General features: G+C 48.1%; 1 protein-coding gene across 5 annotated transcripts in view; it reads right to left on the bottom strand.

The window, feature by feature from the left end:
* ZNF79 (zinc finger protein 79) overlaps positions 1-26356 on the bottom strand; it is a 32315-nt gene extending 5959 nt beyond the window's left edge. Inside the window, exons 1-4 of one of the 5 annotated variants that reach the window (XM_058445286.1) lie at positions 26221-26356; positions 10824-10912; positions 4179-4305; positions 3394-3489 (exon numbers count right to left, since the gene is read on the bottom strand). In XM_058445286.1, coding sequence (XP_058301269.1) covers positions 3394-3489; positions 4179-4305; positions 10824-10856 — 256 coding nt within the window. In that variant the 5' untranslated portion in view covers positions 10857-10912; positions 26221-26356. The other 4 variants (XM_032165178.2, XM_058445285.1, XM_058445287.1 and 1 more) reach the window with 4 other exon arrangements.
* Positions 26357-27521: the final 1165 nt, after the last annotated feature.

Genomic DNA, 27521 nt, shown 5'->3' with positions numbered 1-27521 from the left:
ACTCTACAGCTGACAACTTTTTTCATATATATGTTAATTGGTGAAATAAGAAAGATTTTATCATCTACATTTTTCATATATGGAAACATGACTACATAATTCAGTGGTGTGTCTGGAATCCATGTAGTTAATGCATGACAAGCAGGGATTGTGAGTATGTGTCTTTCATATTCACTGAGATATGAGATATACGTGTATATGTGTGTGTGTGTGCATTGTGTGTGTATTTCACCCACAGTTCCTGGCTCATAACTCCCATAGTCACTGCTACAGTCTTTCTTTTTTTTTTTGAGACAGAGTCTCGCTTAGTTGCCCAGGCTGAAGTGCAGTGGCACGATCTTGGCTCATGGCAGTCTCTGCCTCCCGAGTTCAAGCAATTCTCATGCCTCAGCCTCCCAAGTAGCTGGGACTACAGGTGTGTGCTACCACGCCCAGCTAATTTTTGTATTTTTAGTAGACATGGGGTTTCCCTGTGTTGGCCAGGCTGGTCTGAAACTCCTGACCTCGGGTGATCTGCCCAACTCGGCCTCCCAAAGTGCTAGGATTACAAGCGTGAGCCACTGCGCCCAGCCATTGCTACAGTCTTTTGTTAAAACGTAACAGCACTTTAGGCCTCGGAAACAGAATCTCTCTCTCTCTGACCTCCCCCTGCCCTTCTTTCACCTGCCCAAGCAGGACTCTAATCTGACTGTGGGCCATATGACCCCCATTCCAGAGAAGATCCTGCCCCATACCCTGGAGGAAGGAATGCTGCACAGAGGCCAGGAAGAATCTGCACAGACAGGCTCTGCCAGGTGTCCCCACTCAGTCTACGGTGTTCAGTCAGGTGCTTTCTGTCCAATCTTATCTCAACATGCTGTCCGTGTTTCAATCACGCCTATCCAATGAATCAAAGGCCCAGGAGGGCAGGGTTTAGAGAGCTTCCAGAGAGCTGAACACATGGAGGCTCCTGCAGGGCGGTGGTCCAGGGAAGGCATGAAAGCTCCCTGCACCTTCCCCACCCCTCGTCCCATGCATCTCTTCATCTTCATCTTTTCTAAAATAAGTGCTTCCCCAAGTTCTGTGTCCTTTCTCTAATAAATTAATGTAATCCAAAGGGGGGTCGTGGGAACCCCAATCTGAAGCCAGTGTAGTTCTGGAGGCCTGGACTTGCGACTGGTGGGAAGGGGCAGGGGGCGCCTTGTAGGACTGAGCCCTCAACCAGTGGGATCTGATGCTATCTCCAGGTAGATGGTGTCTGCTTGCTTGGTGTGTGGGGGAAAACCTCAGCCCTCTTTGCTGACAGAAGTCTCCTATGTTGACTCCTGCTGTGTGTAAGGGCAGAGGTTGTGGTTTTCCGCTCAGGGGCACCCACACCAAGAGCTGCTTCTACTGCCCTACACTGCTGCCTCAGAGCACCTTCTTGGTGGAAATGCCCCTTTCCAACTCCTGTTTCTAAGGATGTGATGATTTTAACCTTTGGGGCCACTGTACTGGAGTGAACAGTGCCCCCATATCATGTCCACCTCAAAGTACAGAATGTGTCTGTGCTTGGAAACAAGGTCTTTGTAGATGTTGTCAAGCTAAAATGAGGCCATACTGGATTAGGGTATTTTAATGCCCTAAAAAGAAGGAAATGCAGACACAGATCGAGAATGCCACATGATGACAGGAACAGAGATTGGCGTGATGCAGCTAAAAGCCAACGAATGCTGAAGATTGCTGGCAACCACCAGAAACTAGAAAGAGGCAAGGGAAGATCCTTCCCAGGGCCTGCAGAGGGAGCCCGGCCCTGCTGACACCTCAGTTTCAGACCTCTAGCCTCCAGAACTGTGAGCGAATCAACTGCTATTGTTTTAGTCCACCCAGTTTGTGGTTATTTCTTATGAGAGCCCCAAAAAATGAATACAGCGACCTTTTCAGGGTCTTGAACCCCTGAGACTATGATGAACACTCTTCCCAGAAAAATGCCGTTGTTCCCCTCGCCACTAAACACTGCTCTCAATTTCTGAAGCTCCACAGAGGACTTCAATCCTCTGTATAGACTGTATAGAACACAGAGATGCCCAGGCAGCGGGGGCCTTGGGAGAAGGAAGCAGCAAGGCCAGGGAGGCTTCCTGCCACAGGCAGTGTCAACAAGCATGAGTGGTGCTGGGCACGCCACGAGGGTGAGGTAACATGCAACAGGCTGCTTAGAGGATGGTAAGATGGGAAGGAGAAGAGACAGCTCCAGGGAACCATGCAAAGAATGCTCCAGGGGCTTTGTGCCCATTGCCCTATCAGCAGCAATAACTTACAACTTAAGAAATAAAGCGACAAATAGACAGGCTGCATCTTTTTTTTTTTTTAAGACAGAGTTTCGCTCTTGTCACCCAGGCTGGAGTGCAATGGCACTATCTCGGCTCACTGCAACCTCTGCCTCCCAGATCAAGTGATTCTCCTGCCTCAGCCTCCTGAAGTAGCTGGCATTACATGCGCCCGCCACCACACCCAGCTAATTTTTTTGTATTTTTAGTTGAGACGGGGTTTTACCATGTTGGCCAGGCTGGTCTTGAACTCCTAACCTCAGGTGATCCACCTGCCTCGGCCTCCCCAAGTGCTGGGATTACAGGCATGAGCCACCACGCCCGGCCCAGGCTGCATCTTTAGAAACATGTCAAATGTTGTCATCTCAAAGTGGTTTAATTCATTTGTACCTTTGATGCCTTAAGTCTCAAACATCAAAAGTGACTGGGTCCCCAGGGAAAAGCTGCTGAGGCCCTGCCAGAGGTGGCACCAGGGCAGAGGCTGAGAGAGATGAGGGGAGAGAGCAGCTGTACATGGGTGGTAAGAGAGATGCAGTGGAAACTATGGTCTCCTTTCCTTCTGTTTTCCCGGAGTTTCTTAGTATCAGCCCTTTGGAAAATTCTGGCATGGCCACGCAGTGAGAAAGGAGGAGCAGAATGAACTAAGGGGCCAGATGGGGTGGCAGCAGGAGCTGTGACCTGGCAGCAGGCCATAGCCAGTGGCATGGGTAAAGGTGGCACCTAGGCTCCTCAGTGAGGGAGACCCCAAGCAGGGAATGTGCCAGCAAAGATGACTCTTGCTTCCCAACAATAAGGAAGGATACTCTTTAGAGGCCTGGAACATCACACACGCCCCCAAACACCTCCTGGCCCTGGGAGCCTCCATAAGGATGAGGTGAGGAAGAGTGTGTTTTAGAGGCAGACAGAGCTTGCTTCAAATCCCAGCCTTGCCACTATCTAGCTGTGAAGCTTTGAATCAGTGAGCCAGCCTCTCTCAGCTCCATTTCCTCATCTATAGAATGGGGGTAATAGCACCTCACAGTTGTTACGATAATCAAATGCATTCATGTGTGATTTAAAGGCGCTTTTGCTCCCAAGACTCCCACTGGCTAAGTGCTTGCTCACGTACCTGGAGAGGGACTTCGCAGGTCTTCGCCCTCCAGCATCCATGCGCCTTCCCTTTGTTCCAACTGGGAGTTCATGCCAGGCTGGGAAACTGGAAGTCCTATTCAACGGGAAAAAACAGGCTTTAGAAATTGTAAGTAAGTATGAACAGCCACCCAGAACTCAGGGGAGAGCAAGCAGGCCAGTCGGACTGTTCATTTCATTCAGCCAACAAATACTTATTGAGCACTTACTTGGTGCCTGCACCAGGGTCTATAGCAGTACATAAGAGACATGGTGCCAAGGTCTTTTTAAACATCCTTTTAATTTTAGAGGCAGGGTCTCATTGTGTTCCTCTGGCTGGTCTCAGGTGACTGTTCCACCTTGGCCTCCCAAAATGCTGGGATTACAGGTGTGAGCCTCCTCACCCAGCCATGCCAAGGCTACATAAAACATTTCTGGAAGGAGCTAGGAAACAGCCTCAAGGAGGGGTCAAGCCAGGGAGCTAAGCTAAACTCACAAGTTCCCAATTTAGGAAGATGGAAACGTACTGAACATAGAGGAAATGACGAGGGTTACCCCATCTCTCCTGCGAAATGAGAGAATGGGGAGGTGTAGCCTTGGGGAAAGCAAAGGGAAACTGCCTATTTGCCAAGTGGGCATGCAGAGACCTTCCCCAAGAGAACAAGAGGAATAAACACCATCCCTCTGGTACATCACAGCAGTCAGAAACCCCTTCATACTGGAAAGCAAGTGCCACAGATTTTCAGAATTGAGTGATTCTAAATCTTAAAGAAACAGTTTCCTTACCTAGTAGGACAAGGTTCCTGCACTTTCCTGGTATCCCCTCCTTGAACTTGTCCCGTGGAGTAGACACGAGGCACCTCCACCCTTTCTGTGCAAAAGCTACTGTCACACTGCTGAAGAATGTGGATCCCTGAAAAAACAGGCACATTTCATCTTGCCAGTGGCCTTAGGATCTAGGGTGATAGGGGTGGTTAACGTTGGCAGTTTTGGGGGAGCTGGAAAAGAGTCTTTGAAAAGATTCAGGTCTCTGGGTAGTTGAAGAAAATGGCCAGGTGCGGTGGCTCACGCCTGTAATCCCAGCGCCTTGTGAGGCCAAGAGGTGAGGCAGGCGGATCACTTGAGGCCAGGAGTTCAAGACCAGCCTGGCCAACATGGCAAAACCCTGTCTCTACTAAAAATACAAAAATTATTTGGGCGTGGTGGCACATGCCTGTAATCCCAGCTTCTCAGGAGGCTAAGGCAGGAGAATTGCTTGAACCCAGGAGGCAGAGGTTGCAGTGAGCCGAGATCGCGCCACTGCACTCCAGCCTGTGTGACACGGCAAGACTCTGTCTCAAAAAACAGAGAAAGCATTTATTGATCACCAGCATTGCAGTGCCTAACACTATGATAATTTGACACACACACACACCACTGTCTCTTGTCTTCACACATTTATAATTCTGGTAGACTTTATGTATAAATAGAGTGTGTGTGTGCGTGTGAAGTAACTGGGCAAAAATTAATGGGTGCTTGGGACTTGAAGAGGTAATATAGAAAGAGCAAAATTAGAATGTGAGTTGATACAGTAAAGAATCAGGTACAAATTATCAAAGAAATGTGAAAGATGAATTTTCTTTTTTTTTTTTTTTTTTCTTTTTTTTGAGACAGAGTCTCGCTGTCGCCCAGGCTGGAGTGCAGTGGCGCATTCTCGGCTCACTGCAAGCTCCGCCTCCCGGGTTCACGCCATTCTCCTGCCTCAGCCTCTCCAAGTAGCTGGGACTACAGGCGCCCGCCACCACGCCCGGCTAATTTTTTTTTGTATTTTTTAGTGGAGACGGGGTTTCACTGTGTTAGCCAGGATGGCCTCGATCTCCTGACCTCGTGATCTGCCCGCCTCGGCCTCCCAAAGTGCTGGGATTACAAGCGTGAGCCACCGCGCCCGGCCAGAAAGATGAATTTTCAAAACATTTAACAAATATTTCTGTGAACGCAGATATCACCCAGTACAGCAGGAGAGCCAGGTATGAGCACAATCAAATGTAGCACGAGTCAAAGAAATGGACAGACTAGTTGCCGGGAGAACAGAAAGGCGGGGAGGGAGGACCACAGAGAGAAAGCAATTACTGAGCTGGCTTTGAAGGAGAAGGTTCCCGGATGGAGCAAGAGAAGGCTATCCAAGGCAGGAGAGGCACCATGAGTAGAAGCATGGAGGCGACACAGTCCTCGTATGTTTAGGAAATGGCAGGCAGTTTGGGTGAGGGGATGAAGAGTGGCAGAAAGGTTGTTGAGGTCAGAATGTAAAAAGCCTTGAATCACTTGATAAACGTGATGCTTTTATCCCTCAGGCAATAGGGAGCCGCTGGAAGGCAACTGTGTCTTGAGATGGAGGCATGGAGAGGTGGTTTTAAGAACTCCAACAGTGTCAGTGTCGAGTTGGGAGAGGATCCTGCTTGAGGAAAGGGACTAGATGCAAGGCCAGAAATGAACTTTGTGAGAGAAGAGCTGAGAATGAATCGAAGATGTTTCCTGCTTGGAAGACCAGACAGATGACAGTGTCATCACAAAGAGAAGAAACATGGGAAGAAGGGGTCTGTTAGCAAGGTAACTAGTTTGTTTTGGGGCCCACAGAGTTTAAGGTGGCCATAGGAAATCCAGGTGCAGATGTTCTATCACAGGTGAAAACACAGATCTGGAGTTAGGAGACTCTGGGCAGGAGCTGTAAGGCACACAGGTCAGCTGAAGAGTTCATGTAACAGAGCGGCACCTACTCTATGTAATGCATCCTCTGCTAGGTGCGGGGCGGGAGGACAGGGATAGCCAGATGGAAAGGGAAGAAACCAATCAGGAGATAACACACGGTATTAACCTAAGGCAGAAATCATCTCCTGGTCAGGCCCCACAGGAACCTCAAACTCAACAAAATGCAACAGAGAAACCCATCTTCACCTGCTGTTCCTTGTCTCTTCCCAGCTCAGGGAATGAGGCCTCTGTTCACCTAGCTGGCCAAGCCAGCAACCTGGGTGTTATCCTCTCCTTTCCCGCAGCATCAATCCCTATTGATTCTTCCTCCTAATATCATGAGAAGTCACCCATTTATTTCCACTCCCCTACCACTGCCTTGCAAACCAGCAACAATTTCCATATTGGAACCAGTCTCCAGGCCTCTGATTTTACCTGCTCTTCCAATCCATTCATCACACCGAGAGGTATATTCAGTGGAACAAAGAGGGTCATCTTTTAAAACGAAGAAATATTTATGCCGGGCACAATGGCTCATGCCTGTAATCCCAGCACTCTGGGAGGCCAAAGCAGGTGGATCACCGGTGGTCAGGAGTTCAAGACAACCCTGGCCAACATGGTGAAACCCCATCTCTACTAAAAATACAAAAAACTAAAAAATATTTAAAATCTTTGTGTAACTTCAAAATAATCAGGAAAGTAATATCCATTATAAAGATATAAATGTCATGAACCAAATAACAAAGAAATATATAATACGTAAAGAAAAAGCTGCAGGAAACGCTAAGAGAAATTTAGAATATTAGGGTTTTGAGAGATGTTAAAATAACCCAGTCATTGACAATCAGCCCAAAGTGAATAAACAACAAAAAGAATAAAGATATGGAAGATGGAGCAATTTAATAAGGCTGAGCTGACAAGAGCTATCAAACTCTATACCCTGCAATCAGACTGTGCTGGCATTTTTTGTTGACAAGAGACACAAACTCCATCCTCATAAAGCACAGACCAGCCAAATGGGCAGATAAAGAAAGCAAAATAATAATTTTGGAATATCTAAAGAAAATAAAATACACAGCCAAAAAATCTCAACGTAAACAAGGAAGAAGGTGAGTTAAGGATTCAACTCAAGAAGTTAAAAAATGAATTTTTGGCCGGGCACGGTGGCTCACGCCTATAATCCCGGCACTTTGGGAGACCGAGGCGGGTGGATCACCTGAGGTCAGGAGATCGAGACCATCCTGGCTAACATGGTGAAACCCCGTCTCTACTGAAAATACAAAAAAATTAGCCGGGTGTGGTGGCGGGCGCCTATATTCCCAGCTACTCGGGAGGCTGAGGCAGGAGAATGGCATGAACCTGGGAGACGGAGCTTGCAGTGAGCCAAGATCGCACCATTGCACTCCAGCCTGGGCGAAACAGCCAGACTCCGTCAAAAAAAACAAAAAAAAACCAGAATTTTAAAATAAACCTGAGGAAAGCAGAAGCAAAAGATTAATAAAGAAAAAATATATTAATAAAGGGCAGAACTGACAAGGAAATCCAAGAGCAAACTTTAAAAACGAAAATAAATAGCTAATTACCTAGTCAAGAAAAAAGGACAGTTCCTACTCTCATAGGACTATGTGAAAAAAACAATGTGTTAGAGAGCACCGCACTGGGACAAAAACAGACACGTAGATCCAGAAAGGAGAACCCGGAAATAAAGCCGCACACCTCTAACCACCTGATCTTCAACAAAGCCCACAGAAACAGCAATGGGAAAAAGACTCCCTACTCAATCAGTGGTGCTGGGATAGCTGGCTAGCCATATGCAGAAGAGTGAAACTGGGCCCCTACCTTTCACTGTCTACAAAAATTAACTCAAGATAGATTGAAGATTTAAATGTAAATCCTTAAACTATAAAAACCACAGGAGAAAAATAAGGAAATACCCTTCTCTACCTTGGGTCTGGAAAAGAATTCTTGGCTTAAGTCCTCAAAAGCAATTGCAACAAAAACAAAAACTGACAAGTGGGACCTGACTAAAGAGCTTCTATACAGCAAAAGAAACTATTAGGGCCAGGCACAGTGGCTCACACTTGTAATCTTAGCACTTTGGAAGGCCAAGGCAGGAGGATCACCAGAGGTTAGGAGTTTGAGAACAGCCTAGCCAAAAAGGTAAAACTCCGTCTCTACTAAAAATACAAAAATTAGCCGGGTCTGGTGGTAATCCCAGCTACTCAGGAGGCTGAGGCACGAGAATCACTTGAGCCTGGGGGGCTGGAGGTTGCAGTGAGCTGAGATTGTGCCACTGCACTCCAGACTGGGTGACAGAGTGAGACTCTGTCTCCAAAAAAAAAAAAAAAGAAAAGAAAAGAAAAAGCAACTATCAACAGACTCAACACACAACTGACAGAATGGGAAAAGATATTCAAAAGTTTGCATCTGACAAAGGTCTAATATCCAGAATCCATAAGGAACTTAAAGCAACAAATAAAAAACAAACAACCACGTTAAAAAGCAGGCAAAAGACATGAGCAGACACACTTAAAAGACATACAAGTGGCCAAAAAAGAGATGAAAAAATGCTCATCATCACTAATCATCATAGAAATGCAAATCAAAACCATGACGAGATATTCTCTCACACCAGAAATAATGGCTAATATGAAAAACTAAAAAATAACAGATGCTGGCAAGGCTGCAGAGAAAAGGGAAAGGTTATCACTGCTGATGGGAAAGTTAACTAAATTAGTTCCGTCACTCCGGAAAAACAGTTCGGAGATTTCTCAAAAAACTTAAAACAGAGCTACTGTTCGACCCGGCAATCCCATTACTGTGTAAATACTCAAAGGAAAAGAAATCATTCTACCAAAAGATGCATGCATGCGCATGTTCCTCGTCGTGCTGTTCACAACAGCCAAGACATGGAGTCAACCCAGGTGCCCGCCAATGGTGGTCTAGATAAAGAAAATATACACGTGGAACAGGAAATGCATGTGGAATACGATGCAGCCATAAAAAAATGAAGTCATGTCCTTTGCAGTGACATGGATGCATCTGGAGTCCATTATCTTAAGTGAATTAATGCAGGAACAGAAAACCAAATACCGTATGTTCTTATTGATAAGTGGGGAAGCTAAACACCAAGTATATATGGACACAAAGATGGGAACAAAAACCGCTGGGGACTACTAGAGGGAAGAGAGAGGAAAGGGGGCATCAGCTGAAAAACTACCTATGGGGTACTGTGCTCCCTGAGTGATGGTATATCATCTGTACCCCAAACCCTGGCATCACATAATACAACCATTTAACAAGCCTGCACACGTACCCCTGAATCTAAAATAGTAAGGTGAAATTATTTAAGAAAAAAAAAAAGAATGTGTTAGACATGATTTGATAGAATACGCAGTGCAATGGGAGAATGTTCATCAAATTCTGATGAGTGGACATAAAAACATTACCGAGCAGAATAAACCCACTTTGGGAAAAATATAGAAAAGAGAGAATATGACCTGGGCACAGTGGCTCACGCCTACAGTTCCAGCACTTTGGGAGGCTGAGGCAGGTGGATCACTTGAGGTCAGGAGTTCCAGGCCAGCCTGGCCAACACGGTGAGCCCCATCTCTACTAAAAATACAAAAATTAGCCAGGCATGGTAGGGCGCACCTGTAATTCCAGCTACTTGGGAGGCTGAGGCAGGAGAATCGCTTGAACCTGGGAGGTGGAGGTTGCAATGAGCTGAGATTGTGCCATTACACTCCGGCCTGGGCGACAGAGCAAGACTCCATCAAAAAAAAAAAAAAAAAAAAAGGAAAAAGAAAGAAAAGAGACAATATGACTGAGGACACAAACCAAAATGTTAGGTGCCATCTTTCTGTGGGATTAAGAGTGATTTTTAACTTTTTGTGTTTTCTCTATTTTCCAGGTTTTCTGTGGTGAACATGAATTACTTTGTTCACCGCAGAAAACTTGTAAAAAACAAAACAAAACAAAACCAACAATGACGGGGTGGGGTGGCCCACACCTGTAACCCCAGCACTTTGGGAGGCAAAGGCTGGAGGATGCTTGAGCCCAGGAGTTCAAGACCAGACTGGGCAACATGGCAAAACCCTGACTCTACAAAACTTTAAAAAAAAAAAAAAAAAAAAAAAAAAAAAATAGAGTTGGGCATGGTGGCACGAGCCTGTGGTCCCAGCTACTTGAGAGGCTGAGGTGGGAAGATCGCTTGAGCTCAGGAGGTCGAGGCTGCAGTGAGTCGTGATTTCACCACAGCGCTGCGTTCTAGGTGACAGACTGAGGCCCTGTCTCAAAAAAAAATAAAACAGGCCAGCCACAGTGGCTCACACCTGTAATCCCAGCACTTTGGGAGGCCAAGTCAGGCAGATCACTTGAGGTCAGGACCTCGAGACCAGCCTGGCCAACATGGTGAAACCCCATCTCTACTAAAAATACAAAAAAATTAGCTGGGTATGGTGATGCGTGCCTGTAATCCCAGCTACCCAGGAGCTGAGCAAGAGAATCGCTTGAACCCAGGATGTGGAGGTTGTAGTGAGCTGAGATCATGTCACTGCACTCCAGCCTGGGTGACAGAGTGAGATTCAGTCTCAAAAAATAAAGAAAGAAAGAAAACAAACAAAAGACAACAAAAAACAAGCCAACCCTATCACTAATATTAGGGGGGAAGAAAAGGATGCCTTCCAAAGTTAATTTCCAACTTACCCGGGGCCCAGCTGTGAGGAGACCAGCAGCCATTCCTTCCTCTCCTGTGTTTTCCTCTTGGGGAAGGGCAGGGTCTGGGGAAGGCAGTACTAGAGAAAGAGAAAAAAACTAATAAGGTTAAAAGCAGTTTATGAAGTCACCAATTCTCACTGTGAAGAGGGGACACAGCAAGTACCAGGGCACATGGGCTGAATCTGCAGACCTGTAGTGTGATGTAAATTTCTCCATTCCCTCCTACCTCAGAAATTCCATCAACTCACTCAGATGTAGGGAGGCATTAGAGTGTTCACAGACTCTCAAGTATCCATGATCTACCACTCAGCAGCAGTGTGCAAATCACGTAACCTCTCTAAGTCTCATTTTTCTCATCTGCAAAATGGGGATGATAATCCCTTGTAAGGGATAATGTGCTGTGAAGATTAAAGGAACATACAGATAAAGCAGTCAGCAAATGCCCAGCACATAAGTATACAGTTTAAAGAGATTATCTATTGCTTAGTTCTTTGGAGAAAGTGACTCTGCAAATTTAAGGCATTTGCTTAAATGAAAAGAAGAGGGCTGGGCAGAGAGTCTCACTTCACACCATATATAAAAATTAACCCCAAATAGATCAGAGACCTAAAGTTAAGAAGTAACTCTTGGCTAGGTGCAGTGGCTCATGCCTGTAATGCCAGCACTTTGGGAGGCTGATGCGGGCAGACTGCTTGAGCCCAGGAGTTCGAGACCAGCCTGGGCAACATGGCAAGACCCCGTCTCTATTAAAAATACAAAAATTAGCCAGGCTTGGTGGTGCGTACGCATAGCCCTAGCTACTTGGGGGACTGAGGTGGGAGGATCGCTTGAGCCAGGGAGGTCGAGGCTGCAGCAAGTTGTGATCACACCACTACACTCCAGCCTGGTTGACAGAGTGAGACACTATCTCAAAAAAAAGAAAAAAGGGGTAGAACTCTTAGAAGAAAACCATACATCTTTGAGAGGTTGGATTAGGCATTGATTTCTTAGATATGACACCAAAAGCACAAGCAGCAAAAGAGAAAATAGGTAAGTTGGATTTCTTCAAAATTAAAAACTTTGTGCTCCAAAAGGCTCTGTCAATAAAGTGAAGAGGCTGAGTGAAATGACTCACATCTGTAATCACAGCCCTTAGGGAGCCCAAGAGTTCGAGATCAGCCTGGGCAACATACTGAAACTCCGTCTCTACTAAAAATACAAAAATTAGCCGTGGTGGCGCACACCTGCAGGCCCAGCTACCTGGGAGCCTGAGGTGGAAAGATGGCTTGAGCCCAGGAGGCAGAGGTTGCAGTGACCTAAGATCACGCCATTATGCTCCAGCCTGGGCAACAAAGCAAGACTCTGCCTCAAAAAAAAAAGAATTTAGTTATTGACTGGGTACAGTGGCTCACACCTCTAATCCCAGCACTTTGGGAGGCTGAAATGCTGGCTTAGCACATGATTTTCTGTTTTTTTTTTTTTTTTTTTTTTTGAGACGGAGTTTTGCTTTTGTTGCCCATACTAGAGTGCAATGGCACAATCTCGGCTCACTGCAACCTCCGCCTCCCGACCTCCCGGGTTCAAGCGATTCTCCTACCTCAGCCTCCTGAGTAGCTGGGAGTACAGGCGCGCACCACTACGCCCGGCTAAATTTTTTTTTTTTAGTAGACGGGGTTTCACCACGTTGGCCAGGCTGGTCTCAAACTCCTGACCTCAAGTAATCTGCTTGCCTAAGCCTCCCAAAGTGCTGGGATTACAGGTGTGAGCCACTGCGCCTGGCCCTACTAAATTCTTAAATGGGCAAAAGATTTGAACAGATATTTCTCCAAGCAAGAGATACAAATAGCCATTCCCTATGTGAAACTGAACATCATTAGTCGTTGGGGAACAGCAAATGAAAAGCACAATGAGAGAACACATCACACTTACTAACATGACTATAATAAACAAGATGGAGAATAACAAGTGTTGATGAGGGTTTAAGGAAACTGGAAACCTCATACACTGCTGAGAATAGAAAATGATGCGGCCACAGTGGAAAAAGTTCAGCAGCTCCTGTGAAAGTTAAACAGGGTTGTATGACGCAGTAATTCCACTTCTAGGTATATGCCCAAGAGAAATAAAACATACACACACAAAAATTCATTGAAGAATGGATACACAAAATGTGATCTCTCCATACGATGGAATATTATTCTACCATAAAAAGGGATGAAGTACTGACGCATGGTATAACCTGGATGAACCTTGAAAATGATGTGCTAAGTGAGACACAAAAGGTCACATATTGGCGGGTGGATTGCCTGAGGTCAGGAGTTCAAGACCAGCCTGGCCAACATAGTGAAACCCCGTCTCTACTAAAAACACAAAAAATTAGCTGGGCGTGGTGGCGGGTGCCTGTAATCCCAACTACTCAGGAGGCTGAGGCAGAAGAATCGCTTGAACCCGGGAGGCGGAGGTTGCGGTGAGCTGAGATTGCACCATCGCACTCCAGCCTGGGCAACAAGAGCAAAACTCTTGTCTCAAGAAAAAAAAAAAAAGTCACATATTATGAGTCCACTTATTTGAAATGTCCTAGGTAAATCCATAGTGACAGAAAGTAGATTAGTGGTTGCCAGAGACTTGTAGAGAAATGAGGGACTGGGGAGTGACTCCTAAAGGCTAGGGGGTTTCTTCTTCAGATAACAAAAATGTTCTGGAATTAAACAGTGATGGTTGCAAGACTGTGAAAATACTAAAAACCACCGAACTGTTCACTTTAAAAGGGTGAATATTATGGTATGTGAATGATATCTGAATAAAATATAGATCTGGATCCTGATCTTAGGACAGACCTTCTGTTACTGAGAGTTATCTAACGTGACAGCCCTTCCTTTCCTCTTTTGTAGTATGGGGAAGATGACGACCTATCTGCTCTGCTTTCCCGGGTCTCTGGGAAAGATAACACAAAATACTGGATGTGAAATTGCACTCTCTACTCTTCAAGTGCAAGACCAAACATAAGGCTCTCTTGGCCAGGAGCAGTGGCTCACGCCTGTAATCCCAGCACTTTGGGAGGCCGAAGCCAGTGGATCACTTGAGGTCAGGAGTTTGAGACCAGCTTGGCCAACATGGTGAAACCCCGTCTCTATTAAAAATACAAAAATTAGCCGGACGTGGTGTCGGGCACCTGTTAGTCCCAGCTACTCAGGAGGCTGAGGTGGGAGAATCGCTTGAACCTGGGAGGCGGAGGTTGCAGTGGGCCGAGATTGCGCCACTGCACTCCAGCTTCGGCGACAGAGCGAGACTCCGTCTCAAAAACAAAACAAAGCAAATATAAGGACCTCTTGATCTTGGGGACAGCACCAAATTCTGGATGTAAAATTGCACTTGTAGAGTAACAGACCAAATACAGTTGATCTAGGGGTGAACAGCAGAGGTGTTGGTGGTTAAGACTTAAAAGAGGTTGCCTGCTTACACATTTGTTCTGTACCACATTCAGGGTGCTTTCAAAAGTGTTATTTCATTTGCGAATTACAATTCTCAGAGGTAAGCAAAGTAGTTAACGTTATTTTGTCCTTTCTTCCATGGAGAAATACAGGTTAAGAGACCTGGCTGGTACCTCACAGCTTTCACAAGAACCTGTGCCTTCTAATTGCAAATTCCCCTGTCCTCCACAACTTCACAGTCCTACTGGGCTGGCCTGCCCTCAAACTTTCCCGGGCTTCCAGGCATCCCTGGCTGCTTCGAGAAGGGCTAGAAAGAGAAAAGCGACAGAGGAGTCCTCAGGAACCCACTTCTCCTACTCTCCACTGTCATTGGTCCATCAGGCAGACTGGGGTACGTGGTACAATACTCAGAAATCACGCAGGTCTAAGGTCCTCAAACTTTTTTGACCCCCGAATTCTTTACTCAAAAAAGGACTGTAGGGGGCACATGTTCTCAGGATCTCCTGGGGCTGTGTCACGGGCAAAGAAAGAAAAAATGATTGTCTCCAACTACCTGTAGGAGAGATAAAGAGAGTTCTGATCCGGCTCACACAGCGGCAGTCGTGGGCAAACGAAGCAGCAGCCGATCTCTTGACGATCGCTCCCTCTACCACTCCTCACCTCCTTCCTCCAGCATTTGAGTCCCACCTTGCGCCACAGCCTCCCAGCAGTTCTCTGGGCGTCAGGGTCTATCTACAGCAGCCCCCACCCCGTTCTGCAGGGCTGCTCTGACGGTTCCCAGGCTGGACTCTTCCTCTCCAGCCTCTCCCCGTAGAGGCACGGTCTGATCCTGCGGTGCTGGGTCGCGGGAGCCCGGACTGGGCCTGCTCAGCCGGGTGTTCTACTTCGTCTCCCGAGTCACGGCCACTCTTTGGCTCGGCCTCAAGCAGGACGCGGTGAAAATGCCGCTGCTGGCTTTCTGAAAAACGATTGGCAGCTGGCAACTGTCAACAATCGACGGGCAACCGCGAGAGCTTAAGAACCGCTGTCCAAGTACTGCCCAGCGCCAGGTCCTTGCTCCGGCGCCAGACGGACGCGCCTGATTGGCGCCACTTCCGGTCATGCGCACATGCCCCGCGGCGACCTCACCGCGGACTCCATTTCCCAGAAGTCGCCGCGGGCCTGTTTCTGGCCAAAATCTTTTTCATTCCTGCCGCCAGGTTTGTGATACACACACGCTCAGGGATTGTACTTCCCAGAGAGGCTTCCGCCTGTGCTTGCCCCCAGAATCTATTATCCAGCGTGCTTTTTTGTTGCACACGTCTTTATTTATTTTATTTTATTTTAGTTTAGTTTAGTTTAGTTTTTTGAGACGGAGTCTCGCTCTGTCGCCCAGGCTGGAGTGCAGTGGCGCCATTTCGGCTCACTGCAAGCTCCGCCTCCCAGGTTCACGCCATTCTCCTGCCTCAGCCTGTCCGAGTAGCTGGGACTACAGGCGCCCGCCACCACGCCCGGCTAATTTTTTTTTTTTTTTTTGTATTTTTAGTAGAGACAGGGTTTCACCGTGGTCTCGATTTCCTGACCTCGTGATCCGCCCGCCTCGGCCTCCCAAAGTGCTGGGATTACAAGCGTGAGCCACCGCGCCCAGCCACACACTTCTTTAAAGTCCACCAGAATCCAATGATACACGGCGCCTCGAGGACAGGAAGCGGCTTAGCCGCGAAGGATCCTGGGAACGCTGGGCTTACGCGGGCGCGGATCGTCGCTGGCGCTAGGTACCTGGTTTTCTCTCCGCGGCTCGCTGCGCACGGTACCCCTGTCCCTCCTTGGCCTTCCACTCAGGGCAATCCCCAGCCACTCTCAGGGTGTTCTTGAGCCGTACTGAAAGTTTGGGAAGACTAAAGGAAATGAGAGGTCCCTCAGTCTGAACAGGACAGCGGTGGGTGGGTGGCCTGGGATCCTCAAAGTATGAAAACCTATCGGCCGGCAGGAACTGCTTCAGTCATTTCAGGGGCAGAAATGTTTGATCAGCACTTCTGCGGGAGGAGGTTCCTGAATCCTGTGTTCCTTAAGGGCTTCCTTGCTGCAGGCTGGGGATGTTTCAGTGGGCCTTCCCTTGAGCCCGTTGGAAATTACTTCTCAAGCAATTTTCCGATGATCAACTCCTTTTTATAGGCAGTTTGTCGTTAAGGGGAGGGGACTGGGTTACCCAGGAAATAAGTGAGTATAGGGATTCTAAGGCCCCTTTTCATTTTGTCTTGTCTCTGTCCCTTTCAATCACAGCTGGTGGCATTTTTGCCAATGTAAGTTTCTTAATTTTGTGGGTCTTCCTATGAATCTTAATGGGATTCGCTCCATCGGACAAGCCACACTCACAAATGTCTTTGAGCTAGCCCTTCTCTACATTGGGCAGCTGTAGTTTGGGGCTTACAGTTTTCTAAGAAGTCTGAAGTGGGTCTCACTGGGCTAAAATCAAGGTTTCGACGGTGCTGCATTCCTTCTGGAGGTTCCAGGGGAGAATCTTTTCTTGCCTTTTCCAACTTCCAGAGGCTGCCTGCATCCTTGACTCGCAGCCCCTTCTTCCAACTTCAAAGTAGCAACCTCAGCCAGAGTCCGTCCATTGCTGCCCTCTGTATGGTTCTCTCTCCTCCGCAGCCCTCTTCCACTTTTAAGGACCCTCATGGTTAACACTGGGCTCACCCAGCTAATTGAGGAGAATCTTTAAGGCCAGCTGATTAGCAACCTTAATTCCATTTGCAATTTTATTCCCTTTTGTCATGTAACCTAACATATTCAGAGGTTCCGGGGATTAGGACATGGATATCTTTGGGGGGGTGGTATTCAGCTGACCACAGCGGGATTAGAAAACCAGATGGAAGTGAATGGATACCAGGAATCTAGGATCCAGCTGGCTGTGAGGCTGGCAGAGGTACCCCAGACCTGTCAACTCTCAGGAAAGCTGCATCCAGAGTGCTTTTTGGATCACCGGGGGATACCTGGCCTCACTCTAGACTCACTGCCTTGGTCGTTTCAGGATTGAACCCGTGATCAGGAAATGTTCCCAGTGTTGCTGATGTACTCTTTCCACACTTGAGAGTCCTGAATCCCGTCTCCTGAGGAGAGGAATTGGGCTCAAGTGGCTAGAGAGAAGTTTCTTGTCAGAGAAATCTTGTTACCTTGAGGAGAGGAAGCATAACTAGACTGGGATGGATAGGACACTTAGGGAAGAGGAAGTGTTTCATATCCCTGGACCAGGAGGCCAGAATGAGGCAAACTTGCCCCTCTGTCTGGCCTCCTGTGTTGAGGAGGCCTGAGGTGGCAGAAGGAAGATGGGAGAAGGGCCCCCAAGAAAGCTCTGGTCAGCCTCAGGCTGTCCCCACCCCACCCCGCTGATATAGCATATGTGGAGATAAGGGAGCACGCAGGAGCAAGTGTCACCCCTCCCCTCCCAACAGCAGCCAAAAGGGTCATGGCCCTGGCTGCTCTAACTTGGCCCTTGTGTGTCCTGAAGCACAGACACACTGCTTAGGAAGATCATCCTGGTCGTGGTGGCTCACGCCTGTAATCGCAGCACTTTGGGAGGCCGAGGTGGGCAGATCATGAGGTCAGGAGTTCGAGACCAGCCTGACCAACATGGTGAAGCCCCGCCTCTATTAAAAATACAAAAATTAGCTGGGCGTGGTGGCACGCACCTGTAATCCCAGCTACTCAGGGAACTGGAGCAGGAGAATCGCTTGAACCCGGAGGCAGAGGTTGCAGTGAGCTGAGATCACACCACTGCATTCCAGCCTGGGCGACAAAGCAAGACTCCATCTCAAAAAAAAAAAAAAAAAAAAAAGATTCTCCTTTGTCTTGCCTCTCAGCTGTCATAAGCAATCAGTGTCCTGTCCCCTTAATAATGTGGTTCTCAAAGTGGGATCCCCAGGCTAGCAGCAGCATCATCCCCCTTAAAAGTTGTTAGAAAACCAAATTCTGGGGTCCCACTCCACACCTATAAAACAAATTCTGGGGTCAGGGCTTAGTAGCCCTGTTTTGACAGTCCTTCTAGTTGACATGCTATAAAGTTTGAGAATCACTGACTCAGAGGAAATAGCTTTGTGGCGAAAATGAGCCAAGGCTGGGCGCGGTGGCTCACGCCTGTAATTCCAGCACTTTGGGAGGCTGAGGCAGGTGCATCACCTGAGGTCAGGAGTTTGAGACCAGCCTGGCCAACATGGTGAAACCCCGTCTCGACTAAAAATACAAAAAATAACTGGGTGTGGTGGCACACACCTGTAATCCCAGCTACTCAGGAGGCTGAGGCGGAACAATCACTTGAACCCGGGACGCAGAGGTTGCAGTGAGCTGAGAGCTCACTGGGAGACAAAGTGAGACTCTGTCTCAAAAAAACAAAAAAGGAAAGAAAATAAACGAGCCGTAGGAAAGGCCACAAGACAGCTACTTCCTTCCACAAGCACATGCTGGGGCTCCCTGCCTCTCCTTTTGCTCAGAGCCACACTGGCTCTTAATGGCTTCAGGAGGTCACACCAGCCTCCGTCCTGCCACACGACCTTTGCACTTGCGGGGCCGTGACCAGCAGCACTCAACAAGGCTGGCCGCTTCTCATGCATGATGTCTGAGCGTACGTCTCAGGAGGGGCCGTCACTTAGTACCCTGTATAGTAACAGCCCTTGCTGCTCCCATGGTGACTTTTTATTTCCTTTTAGCATTTTCTACTTTTGAATAAGTTCACATAGATTGGTTTACTTTTTTTTTTCTTCTTAATTTAGACACAGTGTCCTGCTCTGTCACCCAGGCTGGAGTGCAGTGGCACGCCACTCATTTGGCTCACCACAACCTTGGACTTCTGAGTTTAGGCAGTCCTCCCGCCTCAGCCTTCTGAGTAGCTGGGATTACAGGTCTGCACCACCACACCTGGCTAATTTTATTATTTATTTATTTATTTATTTAGACAGAGTTTCGCTCTTGTTGCCCAGGCTGGAGCACAGTGGCATGATCTTGGCTCACCACAACCTCCGCCTCCTGGGTTGAAGCGATTCTCCTGCCTCAGCCTCCCGAGTAGCTGGGATTACAGGCATGTGCCACCATGCCCGGCTAATTTTTTGTACTTTTAGTAGAGACAGAGTTTCTCCATGTTGGTCAGGCTGGTCTTGAACTCCCGACCTCAGGTGATCAGCCGGCCTTGGCCTCCCAAAATGCTGGGATTATAGGCATAAACTACTGTACCCGGCCTATACATATATATACACATATATATGTGTATATATAGATATGTATGTGTATATATGTGTGTGTGTGTGTGTGTGTGTATATATATATATTTTTTTTTTTTTTTTTTTTTTTTTTTTTTTTTTTGAGATGGAGTCTCGCTCTGATGCCCAGGCTGGAGTGCAGTGGTGTGATCTCGGCTCACTGCAATCTCCGTCTCCCAGGTTCAAGCGATTTTCCTGTCTCAGCCTCCCGAGTAGCTGGGATTACAGACATGCACCACCATACCCGGCTAGTTTTTGTATTTTTAGTAGTGATGGGGTTTTACCATGTTGGCTAGGCTGGTCTTGAACTTCTCACCTCAGGTGATCCGCCCACCTCGGCCTCCCAAAGTGCTGGGATTATAGGCGTGAGCCCACACGCCAGGCCAGACCTGGCTAATTTTTTAAAAAAATACTCCCAAAGCACTGGGCTGACGGGTGTGAGCTGTTTACTTCTTTTGTTTGTTTCTTTACTTCTTATTGTCTGCCTCTCTTCAGAAGCTAATTCCCATTACAGCAGGTGCCGTATTCTTTGCCGCCACCCTATCACCAGTGTCTACAACTGCCTGACACACAGTAGGTAGTCAGATGCTGAAAGAGTGAATGAATGATGTTCCCCGAGGGCAGGCATGGGTTCTCCAAGTGCCTATTTCAATACTCCTCCCATGCCACCACCCCTAGACCCAAGCTTGGCATTCCTTTTTTCCTGAGTGATCAGGAAGGCACAGCCACTGTCCTCGGCCTAGTGTGTGATGTCTGTAACTAAGAAAAAGGCTCCGTCCTTGCCTCAGCTGTGAGGGGTGGGGCCTCAGAGATAAGGAGGACCCTACCCTTGTGTCGCTGGCCCTTCTTTTCAGCATGTCAGACGAATTTGTAATTTCAACCCCAGCCTTTCCCTGCCTTAGCCATAGTTGATAAGGCAACAATTGGGCCTCAATTTCCTGATGACCAGAGTCCACCAATGGCTGCTATCATCATGTTATCTCCTGGTCAGCTATTCATGGCACCATCTCAGCAGTGCCCCAGTCTGGCCAATGCAGAGGAAGTCACCAAGGAGGCTGGGAGGAGAAGCCTCAAGTTTTGCAGAAACTATACACAGCACCTGCTCTGTCACACCTCCTATGTGCTGTTCCCTTCCTTTGGGTGCCTCTCTTGTCTCCTGGCCTGCTCTTTTGTCATCAAGGCTGGGCTCGAAGCCTTCTCTGGGAAGCCCCTGCAGATGCTTCAGGCACAACGATCCCTTCTGTGCAAGCCCGCAGAGCCTTTCCTGTCTCACTGCTCAGTGACTGACCTGCCCTAAGTCCTTTTCTCCTAGATTTGCTCCCCAAAGACCAAGGAGGGTCTTGGTCATTTCATCTGGTGTCAAGCAAGGTGTGCCTCGGTCTCCCGTGCATAGCAGGTGTTCCAACAGTGGGACCTCTGGCACATTGACAGAATCCTAATGACCCAGGGACTGAGACCCATCATCACGTGGGTGGTCAGGACAGCAGGACTGAGGCGGTGACTTAGCTACAGCAGAGGAAGCCAGACCAGACCCTACTGGGTGTCCCCCCTAACACAGTGTCCCATGTGAGGTTGCAGCGCCCATGCCACCACCCCCGATGTCCTTGAGGGCGAGTTGGGTTCCCCTTCTGGAGGCCATTAGTGCTTGTCACAGCAGCGTGTTGGGAGATGGAGTCTGAGGGCCGTGATCTGTGCTCCCTCTGGGAGTGTGGTCTGGAAGGGACAGAGGAAAGAGTAGCAGGAGGAGCCAGAAACCAAGCAGGCGCGGTGGCTCACGCCTGGAATCCCAGCACTTTGGGAGGCCGAGGCAGGCAGATCACCTGAGGTCAGGAGTTTGAGACCAGCCTGGCCAACATGGTGAAACCCGTCTCTACTAAAAATACAAAAAATTAGCTGGGTCTTATGGTGCACGCCTGTAATCCCAGCTACTCGGTTGGCTGAGGCAGGAGAATCGCTTGAACCATGGAGGCGGACATTGCAGTGAGCCGAGATCACACCACTGCACTCCAGCCTGGGCGACAGAGTGATACTCTGTCTCAAAAACAATCAAACAAACAAAAGAAACCAAGCAGAAGCACGTTTCACCGCCTTCGGCTGATCCTGCCTTGTCCAGCAGGCTGAATGAGCTTTGGAGCCATAATCAATCACTCTCCACTCTGTTGGGGACCAGAGGCAGCGTCATCCTGCCCAGGCCACAAGGCAGCGGCAGAGAGCGTCATACTTCAGCTGGTGGGATTCTGCCCACAGCCCCAGGTTCAGTAGGTGCCAACCCCAATGGCCACTACAGGGTTGCTGGCTTAGCCCTGGGATCCCGCATACGCCCACCAGGAGGTAGCTGAGTGTGTCTGGCTCTAGCTGATGCACTTCCACTCCTGGTCCCCAGGGGGCGTCAGGGACAAGTCTCTGGTTTGCAGAAGCCAAGTTACTCTGGGGCAGGAGCTGGGATGGTGTAAGGGGGTAGTGGGTATCCGTGGGCTGTGCAGATTTCGGCCCTGGGCTGGGTAAAGCAAGCTTATGCTGCACCTGCCCCCTGGGGCTGTTCTATCCAGTGCTTCTCTCCATAATCCTTTCCTGATGGCACCAGGCTGGGCTTCTGGGTCCCCTACAGGATGGTCAATGGGGGCTGGCTATGGGTCCGTGAAGCATTCTGTGCTCTGATGGGAAGGCTTAAAGGGAAATTAAGGGACCTCTGAAGAGTATGCATCCCATTATTGGCACCGGTAAGTGGGTACTGGTAGCAACAGCAGGTGGTGCGGGTGGGAGTTGTCAAGAGGGCGAGGTAGGAAATAGAATATAAGGAGAAAAATGATTGAAGATCTCAAATGTCCCTTTATGAACCCCCCCGGGGCCTCCCACCTGCCTAGCACAGCTCCCCACCTTCACCACGGCCCCTGCCCCACCCACACTCGCACCAGTAACAGCAGCGGCCATTGCCTGAGCACTTACTCTGTCCCATCACCAGGTTCAGGTGCTTTACATAATTCTTGCCTTTCATCCTCACAACTCCATGAGGGAGGTAGTGCCATGATGCCCATTTTACAGATGAAGAAACAGAGGCTGAGAGGGGTCAGGTGAGTTGTCCACATCACGTAGGCAGGGAGTGGAACAACCAGAATTGGAACTAAGCACACTGACTCTTAGCCTCCGTGCAGACTCCAGCAGAGAGCAAAGGAGAGAGGCTGAGGAAGAGTTCGAAGCCACATTGACATGTTCCTTGCCCACATGTTCACCATCTCTCTTGTAGCCTGGGGGCTGACACATCCTCCTGCCTTCCCTCTTTTTTCTTTTGCAAGCCCTGGTTTGCAGAGGCTGGAGAACAGCCAAGCCAGAGCTGGGAGCAGTCTCTGGCCTGAAGCCCCAGTTGGAGAAGTCATCCAGAACAAAGACCAGTCTCCTGTGAGGTGGATGAGAGTGGGTGTCCCGAGCAGAGGCTGTAGTTTAGGGAGGTTAGGCCGCTTGCCCAAGCCCCGTGTGGCCTGAGATATCAAGCAAAACAGCTGTCTCAGTCATTAGATACCTAATGTGTGCATGAACCTGTCTCGGGTCCTCTTCCTTGGTCCATGGTGTGGACTCCCCGATAACTGATTTGGAGATGAGGGAATAGGTCCCTTTCAGACACAGCCCATGTGTAACCTTCTGGGGTGTAATAGCTTTGACAATGTACACCCCTTGGCCAGCAGTGACACCTCTAATGCTCTAATGTTCCCTCCTATGGAAGTTTCTGTTCAGTTAGGCACAGGTCTCTCTCTTTTTTTTTTTTTTTTTTTGAGACAGAGTCTTGCTGTGTCGCCAGGCTGGAGTGCAATGGTGCGATCTTGGCTCACTGCAGCCTCCACCTCCTTGATTCAAGTGATTCTCCTACCTCAGCCTCCTGAGTAGCTGAGACTACAGCCACGCACCACCACTCCCAGCTAATTGTTTGTTTTTGTAGAGACGGGGTTTCACCATGTTGGCCAGGATGGTCTCAATCTCTTGACCTTGTGATCTGTCTGCCTCAGCCTCCCAAAGTGCTGGGATTACAGGCATGAGCCACCACGCCCAGCTGGCACAGGTCTATCTCTAGTTCTACCATCTCTATCTCCAACTCCATCATCTCCCTTTTCCCCACCATCACCATCACCTGTCTCCATCTCCGTCACTCGTCTCCATCATCTCTCTTCTGTGCCACTGCTCTCCCCTCTCTCTTTGATGCTGCTATTGTCTCTCTCATCTTCCTCTAAATTTATATCTATATAATAGCAAAATTAGCAATAAGCAGAAAACTGGAAACAACATAAATGTGGAGCAATTGGAGTTAAGTTATGAAGTATTTAATATGGGGTTGACTTCAGTTCTGATATATTTATATGATGAAATAATCCTACATTCAACATATTTGAGTACCTGTCTTTGCCAGGCACCACGATTCCAAAGGCAAACAAATACTAAGGAATTATTAAAATGATGCAGAAAGTTTAGTTCAAGATGGTGAATTAAACTTACACATTTACCTCCTTTTCTCCCTTGCCAAATCCCACTGAAATGCCATTGGAGATGTATAGAAATGAACACATCCATAACAGAACATAGAATAGGTAGATAGGTGGGGGAGGGGGAAGACTTATAACAGCTACTGCAGTTAAGCTGCCTAGTTCTTTATTCCTAAATATGGACAACCGAAGCTCACCAGATATTTGAGGTAAACCAGCAGCATAAAAGAGATGGCCCAACATAAACAAGCAGATCACCTGATCCCAGAGGAAGTCAGAGAACAGAAGACAACTTTGAAAAAGCGTGTAAGTAGCTGTATTCCTCATAGTGAATGCCAGGTTTGGTGTGGTGGAGGATGTGAGCAGCTGGAACTCTCCTACACTGCTGGTGGGAATGCAAAATGGTGCAGCCACTTTGGAAAACAGTTTGGCAGCTTCTTAAACATATGACATGACCCAGCGAGTCCACTCCACACAAAGACTTGTATGCAAATGTTTACAGTGGCTTTATTCATATAGCCCCAAGTTGGAAATAGCTGCACCACCATGCTGTTATATGGGCTGAAAGAGGTTTCCTCACTACACCAGGGTCCACCATCATTAATGCTTTAATAAAAACTCTTCTCAAGGCTGCTTTACTTCCAAAGGAAGCTGGAGTCATTCACTGCAAAGGCCATCAAAAAGCCTCACGCTCCATTGCTCAAGGCAACAATTAAGCTGATAAGACAGAAAAAGAAGCAGCCACTATTCTTACTTCTGTCCCTGATGGCCAGTTTTTCTCCTTCTCATCAGTCATGCCCACTTACTCTCCCACTGAAGTTTCCACCTATCAATCCCTCCCCACTGAAGGCAAATGGTTCTTAGACCAAGGAAATACTTCCTTTCACCCTCACAGGCTCATTCCATTCTGTTGTCCTTTCATAACCTCTTCCATGTAGGTTACAAGCCACTAGCCTGCCTCGTAGAACCTCTCATTTCCTTTAAGACATTTGCCCTGCATTTCACTCCATCCTTGGCTACCTTCCCCCCTGTAAGCCAGAGCGGGTGTGAGGAGGGGAGACGGTAGAAGGATTATAGGGTTGGGGAGCAGAGGCTGAGGAAGAATTGGGACATGGCTCAGCCTGGCGAGGAGCAGCTTGGGGAGGAGGGAAGAGGTCAGATGGGTCCGTAGAAAAGGAGGATTCAAAGGACTTAGAGCTTGGGGTGGAGACTGAAGGAATAGACAGGAGAGAAAGAAGAAAGATTTAGGACGAGTCACATTGGGAGCAGAGACTAGGGAGGGACAAATGTGTAAAAGAATGCCTGGACATCAGGCACCTCAGACTATGCCCATTTTACGACAAAAATTATCTAGATCTTGTAGGATGGAGAAATTGAAAGCACCGTTTTCTGGCTATTTAGAACCATTATCGAGTTTGTATTGGGGCCAAGTGGTGTTGCAGAAGAAAATAAGACACTTAGGTTTTAGGTCAGGTGAAAGTTGAAGAGGTTTTACGTTTTTGAGAACAGAGGCTAAGGGAGAAGAAGGGGGAATGGAGGATGGAAGGTTGCCCATAGTGAAGGAGGCAAAAGCCCAGAGAAAAGAGAGGGTGGAGACACAGAGGTGGGGGGCGGGTACTTGCCACCCAGGGGGGGTGGTACTTGCTACCCAGGGGAGGTGGTACTTGCCACCAAGGTGAAGGATCAAGGCAGGCGTCCCCATGGTGATCAGACACTTCTAGAATGTGGGTGAATAATCAGGCAGGCATCCCTGCAGTGATTAAACACCAAGGGAAGACTGTCTTCCCGAGTCCATGACCGGCGCCGGCGTTTTTGGTTCACAGATAAAACATGTCTTGGGCCGGGCGCAGTGGCTCATGCCTGTAATCCCAGCACTTTGGGAGGCTGAGGCAGGTGGATCACGAAGTCAGGAGATCGAGACCATCCTGGCTAACACGGTGAAACCCCGTCTCTACTAAAAATACAAAAAAAAATTAGCTGGACGTGGTGGCGGGCACCTGTAGTCCCAGCTACTCGGGAGGCTGAGGCAGGAGAATGGCATGAACCCGGGAGGTGGAGCTTACAGTGAGCCAAAATCGCGCCACTGCACTCCAGCCTGGGCAACAGAGCAAAACTCTGTCTCAAAAAAAAAAAAAAAAAAGTGTCTCCTCTGTCTCTACTGGAAAACGAAAGGAACTGAAATTAAGGGAAGGGAGAGACTGAAGGGTGGCGCCGAAATTGAAAGAAAGAGGTTGGGGGATAATGAGAGGTTGGAGAAGAGTAAAAAGTGGCCGCTTACCCGATTTAAAATTGGTGAGGTGTTTCTTGGGCTGGTCTGAGGACCCGAGCTTGTGGGTGGATTTTTCTCATGGAGCAAAGAGCAGGAGGACAGGGGATTGATCTCCCAAGGGAGGTCCCCCGATCCGAGTCACAGCACCAAATGTCATGCGTGTCTGTGTAAAGAGACCACCAACAGGCTTTGTGTGAGCAATAAAGCTTTTTAATCACCTAGGTGCAGGCGGGCTGAGTCCGTAAAAGGAGTCAGCAAAGGGAGATAGGGGTGGGGCACTTTTATGGGATTTGGGTGGGTAGTGGAAAATTATAGTCAAAGGGGGTCGTTCTCTTACGGGCAGGGGCGGGGGTCACAAGGTGCTCAGTGAAGGAGCTTCTGAGCCAGGAGAAAGAATTTCACAAGGTAATGTCATCAGTTAAGGCAGGAACTGTCCATTTTTCACTTCTTTTGTGATTCTTCAGGCTATCTGGATGTATACATGCAGGCTTGGGCTCAGGCCTGTCAGTTACATGACTGTATACATTTGTCATAAGTCATTAGATTTTATAGTTACAATTATTGAATTTTACTTAAGTAAATAATGCCTCAATCAAAGCTGTTTTTTTTTGTTTTTTTTTTTTGAGACAGAGTCATGCTCTGTCGCCCAGGCTGGAGTACGGTGGTGTGATCTCAGCTAACTGCAACCTCCTCCTTCCAGGTTCAAGCAATTCTCCTGCCTCAACCTCCTGAATAGCTGGAATTAGAGGCGTATACCACCATGCCCGGCTAATTTTTGTATTTTTAGTAGAGACAAGGATTTGCGATGTTGGCCAGGCTGGTCTCGAACTCCTGACCTCAAATGATCCGCCCACCTTGGCCTCCCAAAGTGTTGGGATTTCAGGTGTGAGTCACTGTGCCCAGCCTAAAGCTGATATTTAAAAAGTGAAAATATGTATCCTTAGAGAAAGTCAAACAGGCAAGCCATTAAAAAGAAGAGCACAGGATGCTACGAAAAAGGCACAGGTTTAGAAGATACCAAGGAAACCAGGAAAATTTAAAAATAATAATAAATAAAATAAAAAGGCACAGGGAACAAGACAGTATTAGAAATTACTGCCAAAACAGAGTGGCGATTTTCATGTCAGACAGGGTCAGACCTCAGAACAAGGGGCAGTACCGGGGATAAAGAGGGCCATTTCCTAAAGATAAAGGATGGAGCAATCAGGAGAACGGTACAATCCTAAATGCACAGGTGCCTAAGAACAGAGCTCCCAAATGCCAGACAAAGGCCAACGAACTACAGAGCTGGACAATACACATGCAGAGGT

The sequence above is a fragment of the Hylobates moloch genome, unplaced genomic scaffold (genome assembly GCF_009828535.3).
Source record: "Hylobates moloch isolate HMO894 unplaced genomic scaffold, HMol_V3 SCAFFOLD_10, whole genome shotgun sequence".
NCBI lineage: Eukaryota > Metazoa > Chordata > Mammalia > Primates > Hylobatidae > Hylobates > Hylobates moloch.
Note: the sequence above shows the minus strand (reverse complement) of the source record. Positions and strands in the feature narration are given on the sequence as shown.